The sequence below is a fragment of the Cydia pomonella genome, chromosome 24 (assembly GCF_033807575.1).
Source record: "Cydia pomonella isolate Wapato2018A chromosome 24, ilCydPomo1, whole genome shotgun sequence".
NCBI classification, from domain to species: Eukaryota; Metazoa; Arthropoda; class Insecta; order Lepidoptera; family Tortricidae; genus Cydia; species Cydia pomonella.
In genome coordinates this window covers 8,080,862-8,102,943 of record NC_084726.1, presented here as the reverse complement: position 1 = coordinate 8,102,943, position 22,082 = coordinate 8,080,862, and the positions used below count along the sequence as shown (strand labels likewise).

The following is a 22,082-nucleotide window of genomic DNA, read 5'->3' as shown; positions in this document are numbered from 1 at the left end:
AATAAAGAAGCATCGAGAGAACACGTTGTTTGAGTTTTAAATTCCCGGCTCATCCAAAAGCATCCTTACCGCCTGAACAGATAGTATTTAGACTACTGATAGTAGTGTAGTGTCTCAGGTTCGAATCCCATGAAACATTTCATGTACGTCGAATAGTTGCAATATTTTAGGATACAATTAGACTTTATCTAAAAAGAATGTATGAAAGAAGCGTTGCTAGGAAACGCTGTGTAAATGCGCCATTGAAGTTTCTCGTTTGCACGAAGATTGAAATATATTATCAGTTAACAATAAGCATTATTGATTGCTCTCTTTCTAAACTTTCTCTAAACTGGTAATTTCATGAAAATAATGTTTTTTATAACATTGTGTCAGAAGTCGCAAGAGAGACAGCGAGAGCTCACTGAGGAAGAAGAGTGGGAACAACTGAACGAGCGCCTGCAACAGAAAGAGAAGGAACGTTTAGAGCGAGAAAAGAAACAGGCAGAGGAGGACGCAAAGCGTCTCGAGGAGCTCAGTAAGGTTTGTTGTAATTTTTTTATTGTTTCCTTAGGAATTCATTTTCAAGTTTTGATAATCTTCGGGTCAGCTGAATTGTAATACTTAAAGCTAAAAACGAAGTCTTATAAATTGATTTTTCGTTCAAATATAAGTTAATCTGTTTCAGTAATGATAACTTATGCTGCCCCACTGACAGATACTGACCAAGATATTCTGTTTAATTTTACGTTATAAGTACTTAGGGAACTATCTAGAAGACATGAAAATTCATTTAGTACCTTTAGTATAAGCCTGAACAAAATGTTCTTATCATTATCATAATTAACACTTGTCTCAATATCAACAAAGAATTCCACACATTTAATAGCATTTACCAAACGTATCGTAAAAATGCATAAATAGTAGTTATACAAAAGTGTGACTTCACAACAAACTATTAAAGTTCAAAATTGCTCGTTTCCCAGGACCCGGTGAAACTGAACCGTCTGAAACGCAAGCAAGAGAAGAAGGCTCGCTGGAGCAACTTCTACAAGGCTGTTGAAGTCACCAATGAAGTGCTTACGCCCCCTGTTGAGGTAGGGTGAAATAACCTATGATAAGCCCTTGAGTAATCTTTTTGGCCCTTACCTTTTGTAAGAAATTCACGATGAGGGCGCTAATCTTTGGATTATTTGGACATGACATACATTAGCATACTTTTCCCTAATTTACGTAAGGATTTTCGGTAAATTGTTTCTCTTGCAATTTTTATAATTACACACAATTACAATTGGAAATTATTTTTATAATTTTTGAAGAGCTGTGGATGTTGATTCAGCAGTCTGTCATGATGTCGTCAGTAAATGTAAAGAAGTTGATAAAATCCAGTTTTTTTTCCAGGAATCTCGCCACAAGAAGAAATCTGAATCGAGTGAGGCCAAGGTTGTTGAACCTGAACTTAATGACAGCAAATTGACTTTGTCTTGGTGTAAGTATTAATTATAAAAAGTTTAAGAATTAGTGGTCAGTACTTTTTTTACTGAGACTAAATTGAAGTACAAATACGAACGTTTCCGAGTAAATGCATTGGGAGAGGATTATTTACTATTGACGTTATTCATAAACACGAATCGTTTGTCTTGATTAGTAATTTCAACATTGTATTTGCAAGAAAGGGATATAACATAAATAATGTTTTGTGAACTTTTATGAATGAATCTGTTTTTCCTTAGACGATAGCGACCTTAACCAATACTTGGAGCTGCCTGAGCTGGTGTCGGTGGTGCCGCTGTCGGAAGGAGCGTTCGCGCACGCCTGGGCCGGCGCACGCGGCAGCCACGGCGTCTCCGGAGGCCGGGTCTGCTTCGAGGTCAGTACTGCGGCAGTATCAATACCTGGAGCTGCCTGAGCTAGTGTCCGTGGTGCCGCTGTCGGAAGCACGCCTGGGCCGGCGCACGCGGCAGCCACGGCGTCTCCGGAGGCCGGGTCTGCTTCGAGGTCAGTACTGCGGCAGTATCAATACCTGGAGCTGCCTGAGCTAGTGTCCGTGGTGCCGCTGTCGGAAGCACGCCTGGGCCGGCGCACGCGGCAGCCACGGCGTCTCCGGAGGCCGGGTCTGCTTCGAGGTCAGTACTGCGGCAGTATCAATACCTGGAGCTGCCTGAGCTAGTGTCCGTGGTGCCGCTGTCGGAAGCACGCCTGGGCCGGCGCACGCGGCAGCCACGGCGTCTCCGGAGGCCGGGTCTGCTTCGAGGTCAGTACTGCGGCAGTATCAATACCTGGAGCTGCCTGAGCTAGTGTCCGTGGTGCCGCTGTCGGAAGCACGCCTGGGCCGGCGCACGCGGCAGCCACGGCGTCTCCGGAGGCCGGGTCTGCTTCGAGGTCAGTACTGCGGCAGTATCAATACCTGGAGCTGCCTGAGCTAGTGTCCGTGGTGCCGCTGTCGGAAGCACGCCTGGGCCGGCGCACGCGGCAGCCACGGCGTCTCCGGAGGCCGGGTCTGCTTCGAGGTCAGTACTGCGGCAGTATCAATACCTGGAGCTGCCTGAGCTAGTGTCCGTGGTGCCGCTGTCGGAAGCACGCCTGGGCCGGCGCACGCGGCAGCCACGGCGTCTCCGGAGGCCGGGTCTGCTTCGAGGTCAGTACTGCGGCAGTATCAATACCTGGAGCTGCCTGAGCTAGTGTCCGTGGTGCCGCTGTCGGAAGCACGCCTGGGCCGGCGCACGCGGCAGCCACGGCGTCTCCGGAGGCCGGGTCTGCTTCGAGGTCAGTACTGCGGCAGTATCAATACCTGGAGCTGCCTGAGCTAGTGTCCGTGGTGCCGCTGTCGGAAGCACGCCTGGGCCGGCGCACGCGGCAGCCACGGCGTCTCCGGAGGCCGGGTCTGCTTCGAGGTCAGTACTGCGGCAGTATCAATACCTGGAGCTGCCTGAGCTAGTGTCCGTGGTGCCGCTGTCGGAAGCACGCCTGGGCCGGCGCACGCGGCAGCCACGGCGTCTCCGGAGGCCGGGTCTGCTTCGAGGTCAGTACTGCGGCAGTATCAATACCTGGAGCTGCCTGAGCTAGTGTCCGTGGTGCCGCTGTCGGAAGCACGCCTGGGCCGGCGCACGCGGCAGCCACGGCGTCTCCGGAGGCCGGGTCTGCTTCGAGGTCAGTACTGCGGCAGTATCAATACCTGGAGCTGCCTGAGCTAGTGTCCGTGGTGCCGCTGTCGGAAGCACGCCTGGGCCGGCGCACGCGGCAGCCACGGCGTCTCCGGAGGCCGGGTCTGCTTCGAGGTCAGTACTGCGGCAGTATCAATACCTGGAGCTGCCTGAGCTAGTGTCCGTGGTGCCGCTGTCGGAAGCACGCCTGGGCCGGCGCACGCGGCAGCCACGGCGTCTCCGGAGGCCGGGTCTGCTTCGAGGTCAGTACTGCGGCAGTATCAATACCTGGAGCTGCCTGAGCTAGTGTCCGTGGTGCCGCTGTCGGAAGCACGCCTGGGCCGGCGCACGCGGCAGCCACGGCGTCTCCGGAGGCCGGGTCTGCTTCGAGGTCAGTACTGCGGCAGTATCAATACCTGGAGCTGCCTGAGCTAGTGTCCGTGGTGCCGCTGTCGGAAGCACGCCTGGGCCGGCGCACGCGGCAGCCACGGCGTCTCCGGAGGCCGGGTCTGCTTCGAGGTCAGTACTGCGGCAGTATCAATACCTGGAGCTGCCTGAGCTAGTGTCCGTGGTGCCGCTGTCGGAAGCACGCCTGGGCCGGCGCACGCGGCAGCCACGGCGTCTCCGGAGGCCGGGTCTGCTTCGAGGTCAGTACTGCGGCAGTATCAATACCTGGAGCTGCCTGAGCTAGTGTCCGTGGTGCCGCTGTCGGAAGCACGCCTGGGCCGGCGCACGCGGCAGCCACGGCGTCTCCGGAGGCCGGGTCTGCTTCGAGGTCAGTACTGCGGCAGTATCAATACCTGGAGCTGCCTGAGCTAGTGTCCGTGGTGCCGCTGTCGGAAGCACGCCTGGGCCGGCGCACGCGGCAGCCACGGCGTCTCCGGAGGCCGGGTCTGCTTCGAGGTCTGTACTGCGGCAGTATCAATACCTGGAGCTGCCTGAGCTAGTGTCCGTGGTGCCGCTGTCGGAAGCACGCCTGGGCCGGCGCACGCGGCAGCCACGGCGTCTCCGGAGGCCGGGTCTGCTTCGAGGTCAGTACTGCGGCAGTATCAATACCTGGAGCTGCCTGAGCTAGTGTCCGTGGTGCCGCTGTCGGAAGCACGCCTGGGCCGGCGCACGCGGCAGCCACGGCGTCTCCGGAGGCCGGGTCTGCTTCGAGGTCAGTACTGCGGCAGTATCAATACCTGGAGCTGCCTGAGCTAGTGTCCGTGGTGCCGCTGTCGGAAGCACGCCTGGGCCGGCGCACGCGGCAGCCACGGCGTCTCCGGAGGCCGGGTCTGCTTCGAGGTCAGTACTGCGGCAGTATCAATACCTGGAGCTGCCTGAGCTAGTGTCCGTGGTGCCGCTGTCGGAAGCACGCCTGGGCCGGCGCACGCGGCAGCCACGGCGTCTCCGGAGGCCGGGTCTGCTTCGAGGTCAGTACTGCGGAAAAAACGGACACAGGTAAAGCACTGCCCGGGTTGTGGGGGCAGTGCTTTACCTGTCTAAGAGCCAGTTGCACCAACCACAATTGACGGACTGATCAACGTCAGTCAGCAGTGAACTATGAAACTTCCCATACAAAAATATTTAGCGAGCGCTTTAAAGGTGAGAGACGGTTTGGTGCAACTGACCTTTAAAGTAAGTTACAATCCTTCAGCTCATTTAAGAAGTCAGAGACTGTTTGTGTGTTTAACAATCTAAATTCACAATTTAGCTAAGTTGCTAGTTTTTCCGAAAGCGACTGTTAATCCAATTTATTAAAAACCTTCAAATCTAATATAAAAAAACTGACCTTGTTGGATAAAATAGAAAATATTTGCCAGGGTACCCCCTGTTCAACATCCCTGTTTCTGTAGCTCAATTGAACAGCGACTAGACGGTGTTCCATGTCGCAAGTTCGAATTTCCTTTAATTTATATATTGGTAAAACGTTGTTCAACTTTATGACCGAATCACTTTTACAATGATTTTTTGCACCTGTGTTTAAACGGAATGTTAATCATTAGGTACGCGTGGGTGACGCGGTGACAACCACGGAAACCACTGGCGACAAAGAGGTGATCTCCAACGGACTCCGTGTGGGGTGGTCTACGGATGACTCCTCACTGCATCTTGGTATGCCTTGTTTCTTATAATGCTTATTTTTTCTTATAAATTACATCTCAGTGCAAATGGGAGTTGAAAGCATTGAAGTGAGTTCAGATTGCCAGAATGCGAGGCTTTAGATTGCGCGAAACTCATGCAAGTAATGGAGGGTTGATGGATGATTTCTTTTCTAAGAGGTGGTTCATGCTCATGACCTGTTGATGATTTATGATTTTATTTGAAACACTGATACAATATAATTTTTATACAGTACTTGTAAAGTTGTTCGAATTAAATTTTAACGTGGAAAGTTTGAAATTTTTTGCAAGATGGAAAGCTTTTTAAAGCAGGTTTTTGCTGCCTTTTCCTTTGTTTAACTAATTAGGCTGGTTGATCCTAGGTGAGGGTGAGTTGAGCTTTGGCTACGAGAACACGGGCCGAGCTGTCAACAACGGAGAGTTTAAGGAGTACGGCAAGAGCTTCTCCGAGAAAGACGTACTTGGAGTTTATTTGGTAAGTCCACAACCTTTCAGATACACAACCTGGACACCGAGGATAATCTAATATAGTTAGTCAGTCAATTTGTTGTCTAAAGAGCATTGCAATGTGTGAAAACATTATTGGTCAGACATATTTATAATCATAGCCTTCGACTTCCAGTCTGTGTGTGATAAGGATTCTGACAGATAAGTCTCGTCATCTTTTTGCATTTTTTTAGAGGAGACAGCCCAACCTGGTTTTGAACCCTCGCTTTTAGACTACACATATGAAATGTTAAAATAAAAAAAGTTCTGTTTCATTGTCAAGTTAATTTGAAGTGGAGTTTAGCAGAAATTGTTTGTAATATAATATACGGATGCACACAGAGTGAACATACGCGCGAGGAGATTGCCAGTGGAGACCAGTGGGACCAGCCTAATTACGTAGAATAACGCTCAAAATGCATTTAGAGCTCAAAAATTTTATAAAATAAAAATTACTCCTGCAAAGCTTTATTACTTGTGTTTTTTTTATGAGAACACAATAGCTGACACAGGTAGATCAATATTCTGTATTTACTCCCGCTCGCTCTGTGGCACGTAGGATCGCAAGCGGAATTACAAGATTCATTGATAATATTCGGGCCAATAATGTCGACATTCGGGATGGCGCTCATTTTTTGCAATATGATAAGGCTGGTTTACACAAAACACGACGCCTCGCGAGGAAATTGTTGCGCAAAACCTCGGTCTCTGTAGACGAGCTTCGCCGCAAGGCCTCGGGCGAAAGCTATAATGGTTAAAGCATACAAGGATGTCCCTGTCCATATTTTTGAAACATGAATATACATCATTGTCTATTTGAACAGGACCTGGAGTCGACCCCGTGCAAGATCTCATACACGCTGAACGGCACGGAGCTGGGCACGGCGCACGAGTTCGACCGCTCGCTACTCGACGGCCGCGCGCTGTTCCCGCACGTGCTCACCAAGAACATCTGCTACCGCGTCAACTTCGGCCACGACCGGTGAGCTCTATGTCCTATACATTCCCATTACATCTAGATTGCTGGTTACACCATAAATGAGCCGGGGCCCTCTTTTATCAAGCTTTGAATTGGCAAAAGCAACTTTCCGAAAGCAAATGTCGATTAGTCCGGTTTCGTCACGATAAAGAAAAAAAACTGGTAAAAACATTATCCAATGACATTTCACACTTGTTACAAGCCCGAATCGAAAATTCGGGGTTTTAAAAACGCACACCTGACCTATAGGCCATTATTGCTCAAATCATCTAAGTAATCCACCAGCTTTATTAATATGAGTTATTTCTACCGTCAGATACAACATGCTGACAAAGACGAAGATAGTCCGCAAACGCCTTGAAATACCCATTGAGCAAGTTCTAGAAGAGAAGAGGATTCGCGAAGAGGAGATCCAGCGGCAGAAAGAGGAAGCTGCCAGGAAGGAGAAGGAACGAAAAGAAAAGGAAAAGAGAGAACGAGAGGAGCGACAGAGGCAGAGGAGAGAGGTTAGTTAGATTGATTTGTAGAATTGTTTCAAGCTAACTGCATGCATGAAGCGTAAGAATGTCATCATTAATGTCAAATTTCTGGGTGCAAAGTTAGGTTAGACGGACTTTACCAAGCTATTGTTCGTGTCATCCACGATGACGCGCAGATCTGTCAAATCTACACGCCACTACGAGTCAAGGCACGCTTCTTCATGAATGACACGATCTATAAACATTAATACTAATTTTAGTCTATATTATACTACGCCAAATTATTTTATTGGCTGATAATTAATTTTCCCAAGCATCTCGATTCTCCTTCTCAGGAAACCTGTCTAAAAAAACCCTGTTACAGAAGGAAAAGTTGTAGCAAAGATGGATTGATTTAGTAAGATGTGTATAATCTAAAACAATATCGTCCTTCGTATTTGTCAGGTAAACGAGATGGCGATGTACAGCTCCATACATTTTGCGGCAACTCTGATTGTAAAAAGTTGATGTTTGACAATTCAGTGACCGCAAAACATATGGCGCAGTACAGCGCCATCTGTTGTGGATGTCTAACTAAGAGGTACGTTTTTTTCTTAGACTTTACCTCTCTAGTAGTAGTCTTCCAGCAACAGAATGTTATGCCTCCACATTGGCTGTTAGGTCTTATAACTCGACTCATATTTGGCAGGGATGGTATTGCCAGAGTTGCTTTGGTTAAAACAAAGTCTAACGCTACTAATTTTACATTCTAATTCAGAACATACTAATTTTAATTTAATTACGTTATTTAAACTAGGTTTAACGCTCGTTGTTGTTGTTTCTTGCTTTATTAATGTTTTTCTTACTTTATATAAACATAAATAATAATCATCACAGGAGCGCGAGAGACAGGAACGCGAAAGAAAAGAGAAAGAAGCTCAAGAAAGGAAAGAAAAGGGAGAGGGAGAAAAACCAGCAGAGGCTGACAAGGATGGCGAGGAGGAGAAGAAACAGGACGAGCCTAAGGTAAGTAAAAAAAAAAAAAGATTAACCCAACAGCACGGCTAGCACATGACGGGCGCGACAGTCGACAGGCGAGAAAATGCCGCGACATAGAGCTTTCTCGCGAATCGGTAGCATAAGACGCGCGCGACAACCCGCTGTCTCGCGGACAAATGTCAAAGCGACATAATTTTGTCGTTTGACAGTTCCACGCGGGATACTCTCGAAACTCGTAGCACAAGTGCATTATGGGAGAGAAAATATCCCGCGTTTCAACGTCAAAAGGAGAGAAACTGTCTTCGAGGCTAGAGGGTCGCGAGAAGCATATTTTGTCGAAGTTTTGTTGACTTTGGTCCTAAAAGAAAGTTAATTTTCTATATTTTGTATTTATTTCATACTACAGCAATTTTCTGTGTAATTTTAATATGAATCCTGAGTTTTATGATTTGTCCGTTAGCTAGGTAGGTAAGGTGTAGGTACGTGGTATTGCTTTATAACATACCTATTAAGATACCTATATCTATATCATGCCGGTAATAACAAAATGATTGTATTTTTTCACATTTACTTGTTTGTTCTCTTAAGTCAAATGAAAACCCGACAGAAAAATTTAAAGCCTAAGATTGTGCCACCACATCAACAAAGCAAACAGTTTGATGGCGAATTGACTGGAGGATGATTAATAGAAATTACTTTGTGGAAATCCGTATTAATTGATACAAAAATATTACTTCGCTAATCCACGAAATAATTAAGTGCTAGTCAATCAGTGCTAACCCGTTACACTTACACGCGTATTTTTACAGTCAATGCATGCAACCTACCACCTAAAAAATATATACGCAAATAGTTAAATAAACCACCACCTAAGTACAAAAACTCGTCACGTGCTTCAATTGATTGTGGGATATAAACCGCGGTCTTGGGGTTTAATTATAGGTATATCCGGGTACTAATGATTCATAATATGTGTACAAAAACGCACCACCTAGAGAGGATGGGAGAGGATCGTGCTGTGAGAAGAGCGTATGTGGGGCACCCGGGTGGAAAACGTCCGTCTGGGCGTCCCAGATACCGCTGGAGTGACGAAGTCCTAAAAGACCTGTTCGCCCTCGGAATACCCAACTGGCGTGAAGTGGCGCAGGATAGGGCAGAGTGGCGCTCTCTTGCGTCAGAGGCCAAGATCTTGTTTGGGTCACTGAGCGAGTGAAGTAGTAGTAGTAGTACAAAAACGCAATGTATTTTAAAACTTTGGAGAAAGCCTTGATTGGGTAAGGTAACCTACACCTACTGTACTTAGGTACCTATTACTTACCCTAAGTAGGTGTCTAAGTACACTTTTGTTACTATATGCATTATTTTATTATACGCAGATAATAAAATAATGCAAAATAATGAATCTGGCAGTCCAACTCAACCTCCACCTTACAAAAGGCCACTGCCGTAATACGAGTATTCTGTAGTTACCACCCTAATGTACGATTCCCACCGACTGGCTGGAGTCAGGCCGCACCGGAGCGCATTTTTAATGTGCCTATATATTATATATCGCAGAAGCGATAGAATCCGTCCGGAGGCGTCTCCGCGTCCGCGAGCAGCCGACCGGCTTGCGGCCACATAAATGTGAAATGCGATCCGACTCCGCCCGTTCGGTGGGAGTCGTAGTAGTCGTACTTAAATCTAAATATCTAAAAGAGGTCAGAGTAAATAAAATAACTTAATGTTTTTGTGTATTTGCAATATGAGAAAACTTAAAAAACTAACGCTGCATCCATAGATCGCTAAAATACAAAACACGCAAAAATAACTCATTGTTTTTAACATTCGAGTGTCGTTGTATGGAGTAGGTTCCCAACTTGAGCCCTTCTATGTCCTCCGTGGCAGGATGGCTGCGCACAGCAGCAGCATGCTTAGGTATAGGCGCCGTGTTTGATGACAGACTTGTGCATGTCATCAATCTATCTTCAAAGCCAGCGGTGCAGCAACTAGCCAGCCACAAGGAAGATATGTTGGGGATTATCATGAGATCTTCGGTCTTCTTCGTAAAGATGGTAGCTTATTAGCCAACACTTTCGGGTAATCTCAATTAACTTAAAAAAAACACCAATCATTCGTAAGGAGTGGTATTTAATTATTAGGTAGGTAATTATCTTCAGATATAATAATGTACTCCAACTTGTAACGACAAAGCGAATCAAATTATGATTGACACATTGACATTTCCGACTTCAAAATAATATTTGCTATTTCTTTAATCTTAATACTGCGAGAAGGAGACAAAGTTATCGTGACTAGGGACGCTCCGTTTCTAAAGCTGACTATTCATTATTTTTCCGATTATGTTAGTACCGATTCAGTGTTGCCACGAAAGAAAAGTTTGTTCCAAGTATAAATGGCCACACTGGCTAAGACGCGCGCGGGATGGCTCTCTCGCGTGGAATTCTTTTCTCGATCTGCCAACTTATGCTACCAAAATCGAGAAACTGACAGGTCGAGATAGAAATTTGTGACACGCGACTGTTGTTTCTCGCGGCGCGAGTTATCCCGCGTGTAATCATGTGCTAGCCGTGCAGGTACATACATAATCGTAAGTTGGGTTGGTTGACGGTGGGATGTATGGCCTGTTTAAAGCAATTTCATGTTTAATTTTAGAATAATACTTGCGACATATTTCAGGGTATATTAGCGTTATGAACGTTCAAAGTGTTAAATAGATCTGCGCGATTCGATAATACAGCTAGGCTAGTATTTGATTTCTTCCAAGGCCTTATATAGTAATAGATGTTCTGTGCATCCTCTTATATGACATGTCGCGACTTGGATTACTTGTCTTCGTCTTACATAGTATTTCTGAAATGTTCTGCCGCCAGAGTGCAGCACTAGCACCTTTCAACTTCAATATTTATTCAGCAAATAGGCCACAAGGGCACTTTTACACGTCATCATGGAATTGACATACAAGCAAAAACAAGCACATCAACAATTATAAAATACAATTCATTGAAATTTTTAATGCAAAAAAGTAAGTAAAATATTATTATTACTTAGAGATGTCTCTAAATGTCGAATTACAAAAAATAATAATAATAAAAAAACACAATCAGATTTAAAGGTGTAAATATATCTAAATGTCAATATCTCTTCTTTTTTTTATTTGGAGCATTGGCAACACGGCCATCAGCTCTCAATATCTCTTTCGTAAACCATAGAGTAAATTATACATATAACACTCCTTAAACTGTTTTTTTTGACAAGTTTTCACAGATAATAAAATATGACATTGATGCATCAAGGCGGTTTGTTTACAAAGGGACTACCGGGCAACGCGACAATCGAAATTTAGTTATCTGCCTCTTCATCGCTCGAATAAGCAAGAGTGATAGAGAAGTTAGATAACGAAATTTTGATTTTCTTGTTTGGCGGTAGACCCTCAGATTGTGATGGATTGTGGTAGTGGCGCATATACGTAGTTTCGCGTAATATTCCTTATTGGGGTAGTCAAGCTCGAACGCGTCATGGCGCAAATGTTGTAGGGGTGCTGATCGGTCTGTTGATTTTTAAGACCAGTGTGAAACCGCCTAACAATAATTTTCTGTATTAAAAGGAAAATGGCGATAAGCCAGAAGAAGGTGTGGAAGTGAAACAGGAGCCTATGGAGACTGAGGCGGTACCCGAGGCCGAGCCCGCCAAGGAGGACAAACCAGCTGAAGCTGAAGCCGCCGCCAAGGAAGACGTCAAGGAGGAACCGGCACCAGGTAAGGCGAAACTAAAATGTCTAATCTTATTTTATCTGCATCTCATTTTTCAATACATGGGTCTTTTCAACACAAAACGAACCGACTAGTAAAGAAATTGCTCTGTCTGATTAGTGCACCGTTGTTTGCGGCCCAGCTGCAGGCAGTATGGCAATTTGCACAATTTACCAGTTAGATTTTTGATGAAGGAAAACGTTAGGAATCCGGTCTGAACCTAAACGGTATTGTTTATTGCTTGAAAGGACAGAATATGCCACTTGATATAACCAGTCTGCGTCAATTCTTGGGATTGAGTTGCTACCGGGAAAGTACTAAGATGATGAGAATTGGCTAAATGCTACTTTTGGTCATCTGAACCCCTTCAGCTATTGTGAAAGATTTGATGTCATCTTTAGACACAAACTCGTTTTCAATCAACCGCTTCGCTTATTAAGACACTTGGGGAAGGTTGGTTTTTCTTCGGGGGTAACCCAATAGTAAAAATGTCTTGATGAAATGTTTTCGGCCCGCCGACTTCGCTTATCAAGACAGTTGACTTGGTCGAACGCTTGGAAGCACTGCACTCCCGCAGTTCGGCCTTCGGCCTCGCTTTAAATTACTGGGGGTTGCACGTTTGGGGGTCGGCGTGAAGGCTCCGGGCCTTCGGCCCTCCGCCGGGGTCGGCCTTCGGCCTCTCGGCAGTTTTTATATAGGATTTTGCTTTGTTCCTCACTCCCGCGGCGAGGCCTCCGGCTTCGCCTAAATTTACTGGGGGTGGGACACTCTTCGACACTCGACATGACGCTCCTTAACCTCGGCTCGCTTAACCTACTTGGAAATTTGACTTTGCCCGTGTGCGGCGCCATTTTGGAATTTTCCAAAAATGTTAATTTTTTTACTTATTTACAGAAGGCCCAGTGCCAGAGGTGACTGAGGAGCAAGTACTGAAGGGTCTTACACTCGACAAGCGGATCAAATTCGTCATCAGGTATGTTTCTAAATCAAAATTGTGCAAGTTATTATTAGTCGATCGCTGTAGATTGGGTGGCTAATATCTTCGGCATTCACATTTTAATATAAACGGGATAGACTTATTTTCTCTTTACTTGAGCTGTTTTTTTTAAATCCAATGTATACCTGAACAGTTATTTTTGTTTATGTTTTATTCGATGAAAACATGAAAGACGACGCAGGTAGATCAATGCTCCGTATTTACTCCCGCTCGCTCAGTGGCGCGTGGGATCGCAAGCGGAATAACAAGGTTCCTTTAAAGCCAAACCCAGATCGCTTAGTATGACTTGCATTGTCGGGCGCGACACCATACTTGAAGTATCGCTTGTGATATGAAGTCGCACGCGACAACGCAAGTCATGTTAAAAGTGGTCAGGGATGCGGCTCCTTGCCTAATCTACACTTTCCGGGTGTTTGGAATTACAGTTTTGGCCAATAATATATCACCTTTGTGGTTTTTTGGATGAGAATGTATAGAGTAAACAGTATAGGATAGTTTGTAGATTGCTTATTTCACTAGTAATTTTATACAAATATATGATGGATACTGTAATGAAATACTGCGAGAAAAATTAAGCAGACTATATATTAAAAAAGAAAAAAACTATAAAAAACCATTACATGAGACCAATTTTTCTTATCGCTCGCACAAAGGACTACTACTAGACTATCTAAAGTAGTGAGGTGGAAATCACTTACAAGTATGAAAAAAAGATCTACCGTAAAAACATGGAGATGATATATTATTGGCCGGTACTGTAAGTACTAAATATCACATTGAGAAGGCTGTATAGTGTATGAAGCAATACAGCGAGTACAGCCGGTACATGTGGCAGGTTCACGGTGGAGCAGGAGCTGGACGGGCCGGAGGCGTGCCTGCTGCCCGGCTTCGTGTTCGTGGCGCACGCGCAGCTCGAGGCCGGCCCGCGCCGCCCCGCCTCCAAGGCCGACTGCGAGGTTAGCAGCTACTACTAGTACAGCCGGTACATGTGGCAGGTTCACGGTGGAGCAGGAGCTGGACGGGCCGGAGGCGTGCCTGCTGCCCGGCTTCGTGTTCGTGGCGCACGCGCAGCTCGAGGCCGGCCCGCGCCGCCCCGCCTCCAAGGCCGACTGCGAGGTTAGCAGCTACTACTAGTACAGCCGGTACATGTGGCAGGTTCACGGTGGAGCAGGAGCTGGACGGGCCGGAGGCGTGCCTGCTGCCCGGCTTCGTGTTCGTGGCGCACGCGCAGCTCGAGGCCGGCCCGCGCCGCCCCGCCTCCAAGGCCGACTGCGAGGTTAGCAGCTACTACTAGTACAGCCGGTACATGTGGCAGGTTCACGGTGGAGCAGGAGCTGGACGGGCCGGAGGCGTGCCTGCTGCCCGGCTTCGTGTTCGTGGCGCACGCGCAGCTCGAGGCCGGCCCGCGCCGCCCCGCCTCCAAGGCCGACTGCGAGGTTAGCAGCTACTACTAGTACAGCCGGTACATGTGGCAGGTTCACGGTGGAGCAGGAGCTGGACGGGCCGGAGGCGTGCCTGCTGCCCGGCTTCGTGTTCGTGGCGCACGCGCAGCTCGAGGCCGGCCCGCGCCGCCCCGCCTCCAAGGCCGACTGCGAGGTTAGCAGCTACTACTAGTACAGCCGGTACATGTGGCAGGTTCACGGTGGAGCAGGAGCTGGACGGGCCGGAGGCGTGCCTGCTGCCCGGCTTCGTGTTCGTGGCGCACGCGCAGCTCGAGGCCGGCCCGCGCCGCCCCGCCTCCAAGGCCGACTGCGAGGTTAGCAGCTACTACTAGTACAGCCGGTACATGTGGCAGGTTCACGGTGGAGCAGGAGCTGGACGGGCCGGAGGCGTGCCTGCTGCCCGGCTTCGTGTTCGTGGCGCACGCGCAGCTCGAGGCCGGCCCGCGCCGCCCCGCCTCCAAGGCCGACTGCGAGGTTAGCACCTACTACTCGCTGATATACATGGCTCTAAATTTTTTGCGTTAGGCGGGTCCACACAGAGCGAGCATATGCGCGCGGCTATTTCCTTCCTTCCGAGGCACGTCTACACTGGCCGGTTTGTGCGCTAGGTGATTGCCTCGCGCGTATACTCGCCCTGTGTGGACCCGCCTAGTGCTATCGCATGTCTTTTCTAGCTGTAGATTATATGAGAAAATTAAAAAGTCTCCATCACATTTGTTGGGGACAAAAAACCAGAGACCGGTCCGGTATCCCCTATAGGGTTTTTGAAGGGGTATTTCGCAAGGTTTTACTTATAAAAGCCGTTGCTATCTAAAACCCTTTTCTTTCCTAAAGCGCGTCATAATACGGGTAAGCTGATATCCGTTCCTAAGCGCTAACCTCTTGAAGGGGGTGGAATCGATAGATTATAAATTATATGCTTATGCCATTTTCAACTTTCTCTTGGTAAAAATAGAATCAAATATTGCTTCTTTATGTTTAAAGAGAAGGATTGGGTGTCTAGCTCGTTAACAGCACAGGCGTCATATGTTTTTGAATTTAGCGACATTAACTTTTACTACAACAAATAACAGACTTCAAAATTTCAAAAGGAGCAGGTTCTCAATTCGGTTATAATATATATATATATATATGTACAGATTGGTCCCGTTATTGTCAAAACTCAATTCTGATGATGGGGTCCATGAGGAATCGAGGGGACTCTTCATATGTGAAAGGCACACATATAGTAATTTTTGTATTTTCAACAACAAATCAAGCATTTACATTTAAAAAAGTGACACTTCATGAAGTGAAACTGCTGATGCTGATCAGAATGGAACTCTTTAACGACGCATAGTTCTCGCTTGACGATTAGTCGTCTTCTTTATGTTTGTGAATCAGTTAGGTTTTCAAGGCACATTTTTGTCAAGCTTGAGTTCTGATGATGGATTCTATGAAGAATTGAGGGTACTTCTCAACTCTTTTAAGCAGACTTATAGCCATTTGTATCACTATTTCATGCATGGTGTGAAATAATTTATTTTAAATACAGTTGAATACCCTATTGTGGGTATCTTACCAGTCAACCAAAGGGCAAATTTGAAATGTGTCAAGGTGGGTGCAGTGACAAAAAAATGTTACTTCCTTTTCTACATTAGGCGTAGGACGCTGTTTCTTTTTAATTTAATTGTATGAATGCCAAAATCAACAGTAATCTTTCTTCCACCGGTCTCCCTCATTAAAGTCGGTTTTTTTTTCTTAAAAATTATTCTGTTACCTTTTCACGGCAAAACACCAAAGATTTTGTTGACAATGTTGATATGTTGTATGTGAAAAGCGTACTTAGGAACCCATATTCTTTAGGGGAGGGGAGAGTGGAAGAACCGCGGGCGCAAATGGATATAATGTTTGAAACTGCGGTGATCAACTGATCGCAGACTGTGTTAAGCGATGCAATATAAGGGATCTACCAATGAACATTCCTGCAAAGCTTTTATCATTACGTTTTCAAATTGGGACGTGATTAGCGATGCTGGCAAATCATCATTTTGTATTTACTCCCGTACGCTCAGTGGCGTGAGGGATCGCAAGCAAAATTACATTTTTGATAGTATTCTTTAAGTTAGAACCGGTTAATTTTCAGATAACATTTTCACATTAATAATTGAGCCTTTGAGCGCCAAGATTATTTTTGAGGAATAAAGTCAAAATATCTGGGGAAAAAACATATAAAAACTCAGAAATGCGTGTTTTCCCTGAGATAAGACATAGCTAGATCGATTTTTCGCCCCCGAAAACCCCCATATAGCAAATTTCATCGAAATCGTTAGAGCCGTTTCCGAGATCCCCGAAATATATATATAATATATTTCGTGGTAAACTATTTATTTATTCTATGTTTTCTTTCTTTTGTTATGTAGTTATACTTTTGTATGTCATAGTTTATCACGAATAAATGCTATGATTTCTGATTTCTGATTTTATAAATATACAAGAATTGCTCGTTTAAAGGTATAAGATAAAGCCAGCTGGAGGATGCCGCGCTGGACCGTGAAAAATGGAAATCCCTTCTGAGAGCCCTATGTCCCTTATGAGAGTGATGAGGGATAACAGGATACCATCATATCATAGCCAAAAAGATTTGTTCATAAAACCGCGGAACATTTCAAGTATCAACCGGTTCACAGACCACCGGTTAAGAACTACTGCTAGCAAGCATCATTTTCCTTTTTATCTTGGCGCTTTCTTAGCTGCATACTAAATAAAAAAAATAAACTTCGGGCTTGCTTTTGGGAATTTGCTCTTAAGAATTGACTTAAGCACTGGTTGTTACCAAAACGACGTCGAGGGGATACTAGGGTTAGCCCGGTTTTTTCACGATGTTTTACTTCACCGAATACTAGCTGACATGGTTATCACTGATATGGATTCGCCTGTCGCTTCGATGTGTGAGCGAGACGGCGTGTGGATTTCTATTCAATGTGAACGAGAAGAATATCGCGCTAGCGCTGCTGTTGTCGCCGCCCGGATAGCTATTTAATAACCGTGAGGAAGCTAATTTACTTGTGTCGTGTAATAGGGATCGTGTGCATTGGACGGTCTGCCATTTTGTAACCTAAGTAAAACTAACTTGACGTTGTTACTTCACGCCAATAAGCAGGTGCCGCTCTCTACAGTTCACATGCTCCCTTGTGTTGCAGGGTTTGCCATCATGTTGTTTATATCGAAATTCGTTCATGCACGCCCTATGGAAATCGAAGCAAATTCCCCGAAACCTCAATTTTACCTTCAAACCCAGAGGAGAAACTAGGATTAGTCTGGTTTTCTCACGATGTTTTCGTTCATCGGATGCTTACATGGATATCACATGGAGTGGGTACAGTGTGGGGAATCCAATATGAAAGAGAATTTGTTTGGCAAAAATTTCACTTTTTGTACAAGCTTTTATCGCTGACTCTACTTTTCTTTCCACAGGCAACTAATACTCATCGAAACAATTCTAAAAACCCCACACACAATTAGGTTGCGTCGTTTTATTACAGAGTTCCTGCCACCTCTTGTCTCCATCAGCTCGATGGTACCATAATATTGCATTGTCACCCGAATTTTGTATGCAAATTTTCAGCTTCATCAGAAACCGGGAAGTGGGTCAAATTTAACTTGCAAGATTTAACCCGTACAAACAGGTATATTGTAAGTTGAATAAAATCTTGTAAAAAGACCGTTCTATCGCTTCTGTTGTCGCCTAGAGAGCTGGTCTAAAGCCGGCCGGAAGCATTTTCCCCGTGTGTGCGCTAGTAACCTGGTGATGTGCAGGTGATCCTGATGGTGGGCATGCCGGGCGCGGGCAAGACGCACTGGGCGCGCGCGCACGCCGCCGCGCACCCCGCGCGCCGCTACAACGTGCTCTCCACGCAGGAACTCTTCCAGCGCATGCAGGTACGCACACGCACGCTTACACTACACATGTACACACATACACACATACACACGTCACGTGAGGTCATTTGGTGTTATTCTTCAAGTATTGGTAACATTGAGCTCTGTGCGTGCAGTTTATCGTAGGGTATCGGTCTCCAAACTCTTCAACCCGAGGACCATAATAGTTAACATATATTTTACGACTTGCCTAGATTTGGGAAGGCTTAGGGCGGAGCGGGCCAAACTGCCCGCGGGCCGTAGTTTGGAGACTTATTTTATGTATTATTTTCATTTACATGATTTGTTATCTTAAGGTATACTTGGCAATGTCCATATCCACAGCGGAAGATCTGTATATACTGGAAGACAAGTTGAAATGAGTCATGGTAAGTAAAGCGGATATAAGTGAGAAAACAGTCATTTGGTAAGTATATTCTTTAGCAGTGCAAAAAGTAAATTGGCATATAGGGCAAAATTATGACAAAACTCAAAGATCCTTGCAAACAATTTCCAAAAACCTGAGTATTCAATCTTTGGCGCGATAAATTTAACTCTTATTAAATGTGGTGGATGCTTCAAACAATAATATTATTAGTGGTGATGTTATACGTACAAGATTATTTTAGATTAGCTCAGGTAAGTGCTTGTAAGGTTATGCCCAGTATCCGCAAAGCGAGCTCATGTGTACTCTGTTACCCTGTAACTACGATACACATTACTGCAGATACAGTGTATTGGATTCATAGGGTACATCTATGCGTTGGTATGGGGAAGGAGAATGGAAGATATTATGATTACACTTGAGTCCTATGACTGAGAAAAAAACGTACAATAACCATTAGCGTACAGTAAAAGCACTGTATTTGTAAAGAAATTAATATATGTTTTATGTTAAGTTCATTATTAACTATAACTGGAAAAAGAAGGTCAAGGACTAAATAATTTATTGCTGCACTATAGCAAGATGGTAAGTATGATTTTTAGTTATTAAGATACGGCAAAGCAACTTAATTTCTTGACTACGATAAACAGCACGTCAGTTTAGACGCATTTCTATTTAGTTTCTATTTTTAATTGTACCAAATCACCTCAAATCTCCCAGCAGAACTTCTGTTTGACTGACACAAACACAATACACAACAACTAATGATATTTCTCTTGCAGCTTAAGGTTTGACTCTAACGAGTGCAACTGTTCACAACTGATACTAATGTCCGTCTGTATTTTCAACAGGATGCAAAATGATCAGCATTTAAAAAAATATCACTAAAAAAACGACCTTTAGAGGTCCTTTATTCATTTAGAGAATAGGCATATGCCATAGCGACGAACGACGCAAGAAGATTGTAATATTGATACCAGTGGGGCGCCGAGCAAGAGGATATACATCTCAACGGACGTCCCTGGTATCAAAGCAACTTATACTCTATATCTATAGCTGTAAGGTCTAGGTTAAGTTCCCCGCGCCGGCCGCGAACCGTCCCTATACGAACCTTGTGTGCAGGTGGACTGCAAACCCTTCCGAGACGCCTGCGAAGGCCGCTGGGACGCCATGGTGTCCAAGGGCGCTAAATGCGTGCTTAAGTTGTTGGAATTCGCCCACGGGAGAAGGCGAAATTACATTTTGGATCAGGTGAGAAAAAAAACCACTAATCTTGTATGAAATAATATTTTTTTTGGCAGCGACCTGAATGAGAACAATTGAGATCTAAGGCGACCATACCCTTGATAAAGTTACAGAAAAGGATGTTTTGTTATGCTTTGCGAGTAATCTTAGACACAATTTGACCAAGTGGAATAGAAACTTAACACGATCGCCGTTTTTGTATGGAAACATAAAGCATCGAAAATGTTATCAGATTTAAACTGGAAGACTATTCTTGGTTGGTCGAATTGACATAAGCGTCGGCAACTAACTCCGCAAGGTACGTCCTAATTATAAGTTAATTATAAGGACTATACCGTGTATGCTCCCTTTAATTGCTAGGTTGTGTTTCTAGGGAGGTGAGTAGGGAGCGGTATTAACCAATTTACCTAAATGGACACTGAACGCAAAGCGGATCTCTATTGAGCTTGTTCTAGGTGGAAACTGCCTAAGCGAGGCGCCAATACTATAATGAGAAATCTTTTCCTCCACATCTTCTACGGACGTCTAAAAACGGTACGCGGTTTCGATATCGCGGTAACAGACGAACGTATACCCGTCGGCTCAGAGGAGAAAACTGCGGGAATTCGACGGCTACAAGCGGGTGGCGGTCGTGGTCGTGCCTGACGCGGAAACATTCGCCGAGCGAAGCGCGAAACGCGAGCAATCCGACGGCAAGGAAGTCCCCGATGGCGCCATCATGGACATGAAAGGTAACTCTCAGCCGAACTTATACCGCCCCCGCACCCGCCGATACCGCGCATACAATAAAACTAACAATCACTCTCTCTCGTAGCTAACTTCGCGCTGCCGGAGAAATGCTCGTGGATCGACGAGGTCATCTACCCGGAGCTGAACGAAGAGGAAGCGAAGAAGATTGTGGAAGCCTTCCACAAGGAAGCGAAGGCGGCGGGAGTGGTGAAGGAGCGCGAGAAGAGGGAGCGCTCGTCGGGCCGCGACGCGCCGCCGCAGAAGCGGCCGCGCTCCGGCGACCGCCGCCACGCGCGCGACGACCGCCGCAAGGACTTCAGCCGAGACCGCGGTCAGTGCTGTAGGCCTCCTTCATTTTATGCCACTCGTCACGGTTCATGACAAGACTACAATTGGTCTTGTACTTGTGCTACTCTTAGAATACTACTTCCTAACCTAATTTACCTAATTTGTACAATCATCATCAATTATCAGGATAAATAATTTCATTTTTTCCTGTTATCTAATTTAAAAAAACATAAACATTATTTATTTCAAAACACGTTTTCCATGGTTACTTTCATATAGAACACAGACTTAAAAATAGTGATTGTTTACATGTGCCTGAACTAGGATTCCCTGTGTTCACTGTGCACTTTTTCCTTAATATAAGCAATAATAATTGACATAGCATTATTTTGTACAGAGGACAGATGGGGCGGCGGTGGCGGTGGTGGCGGCAACAGCCGCTGGGGGCCGTCCAACCGCGGCGGCGGCGGCGGCGGCGGCGGCGGCGGCGGGCGCTGGGGCGGGCCGCGGGACCGGCCCGGCCCGCCGCAAGGGCGCTTCGACAGGCCGTGGGGAGGACGGTAACAAACACTACTCAACTTGCTCTCCCAGCAATAACGGTCGAATCTACAGAGTTGCGCTATGGTTTTGGGACGTCGTACAGGTTATTAAGTAATCACCGAAAAAGGGGACAAATATAGTGGCAACAGCCGCTGGGACCTTTCCAATCGCAGCGGCAGGGCCTTCTACCATCCGCGGGGAGGACGGGGAGGACGGTAAGACTTATTCCTCCCTGCTCAGTCGTTCACTCTTGACAGTGGTGATCAGGGGTCGTACAAAAAGTGCGGATGACGTCAAACTACTTATAGGATGATTTCAAATAGTATTTTTGATTTTCATAAACAATTATCACTTATCATTTATCAACCTCTTTATTAAACGATATCGCCACTTGAAATGAGTAAGTACGTTTTTGACTGACACATTGTCAATCAGATGAACAATAAATTGACTTCGTTATTGTTTAGCTATTGTATCTTCACGATTATATTTAGCTAAAATTTATATTTACTAATGTATAAGAAAACGCTCTAAAATGTCTTCTTTACTCGAATATTGTGGCAATTTTCCGTTTTTGGAGGTACGTGACAAACACGTATACTGCTCTTGCTGTAATCAAGATATACCAACGAAGGTAAGCAATATTAAAAGACAT

The 22,082-nt window shown here is 45.7% G+C and overlaps 1 protein-coding gene across 1 annotated transcript in view; it reads left to right on the top strand.

Annotated features, from left to right (window-relative positions):
• The window catches only part of LOC133530878 (uncharacterized), a 42,905-nt gene that overhangs the window by 11,216 nt on the left and 9,607 nt on the right, over positions 1-22,082 (top strand). Inside the window, exons 6-22 of the mRNA XM_061868935.1 lie at positions 376-522; positions 966-1,076; positions 1,381-1,468; positions 1,713-1,849; positions 5,111-5,219; positions 5,590-5,702; positions 6,538-6,695; positions 7,009-7,198; positions 8,048-8,176; positions 11,757-11,907; positions 12,796-12,874; positions 13,734-13,854; positions 18,139-18,261; positions 19,748-19,876; positions 20,433-20,601; positions 20,685-20,930; positions 21,285-21,447. Coding sequence (XP_061724919.1) covers positions 376-522; positions 966-1,076; positions 1,381-1,468; positions 1,713-1,849; positions 5,111-5,219; positions 5,590-5,702; positions 6,538-6,695; positions 7,009-7,198; positions 8,048-8,176; positions 11,757-11,907; positions 12,796-12,874; positions 13,734-13,854; positions 18,139-18,261; positions 19,748-19,876; positions 20,433-20,601; positions 20,685-20,930; positions 21,285-21,447 — 2,363 coding nt within the window. The remainder of the gene's footprint in view (positions 1-375; positions 523-965; positions 1,077-1,380; positions 1,469-1,712; positions 1,850-5,110; positions 5,220-5,589; positions 5,703-6,537; positions 6,696-7,008; positions 7,199-8,047; positions 8,177-11,756; positions 11,908-12,795; positions 12,875-13,733; positions 13,855-18,138; positions 18,262-19,747; positions 19,877-20,432; positions 20,602-20,684; positions 20,931-21,284; positions 21,448-22,082) is intronic.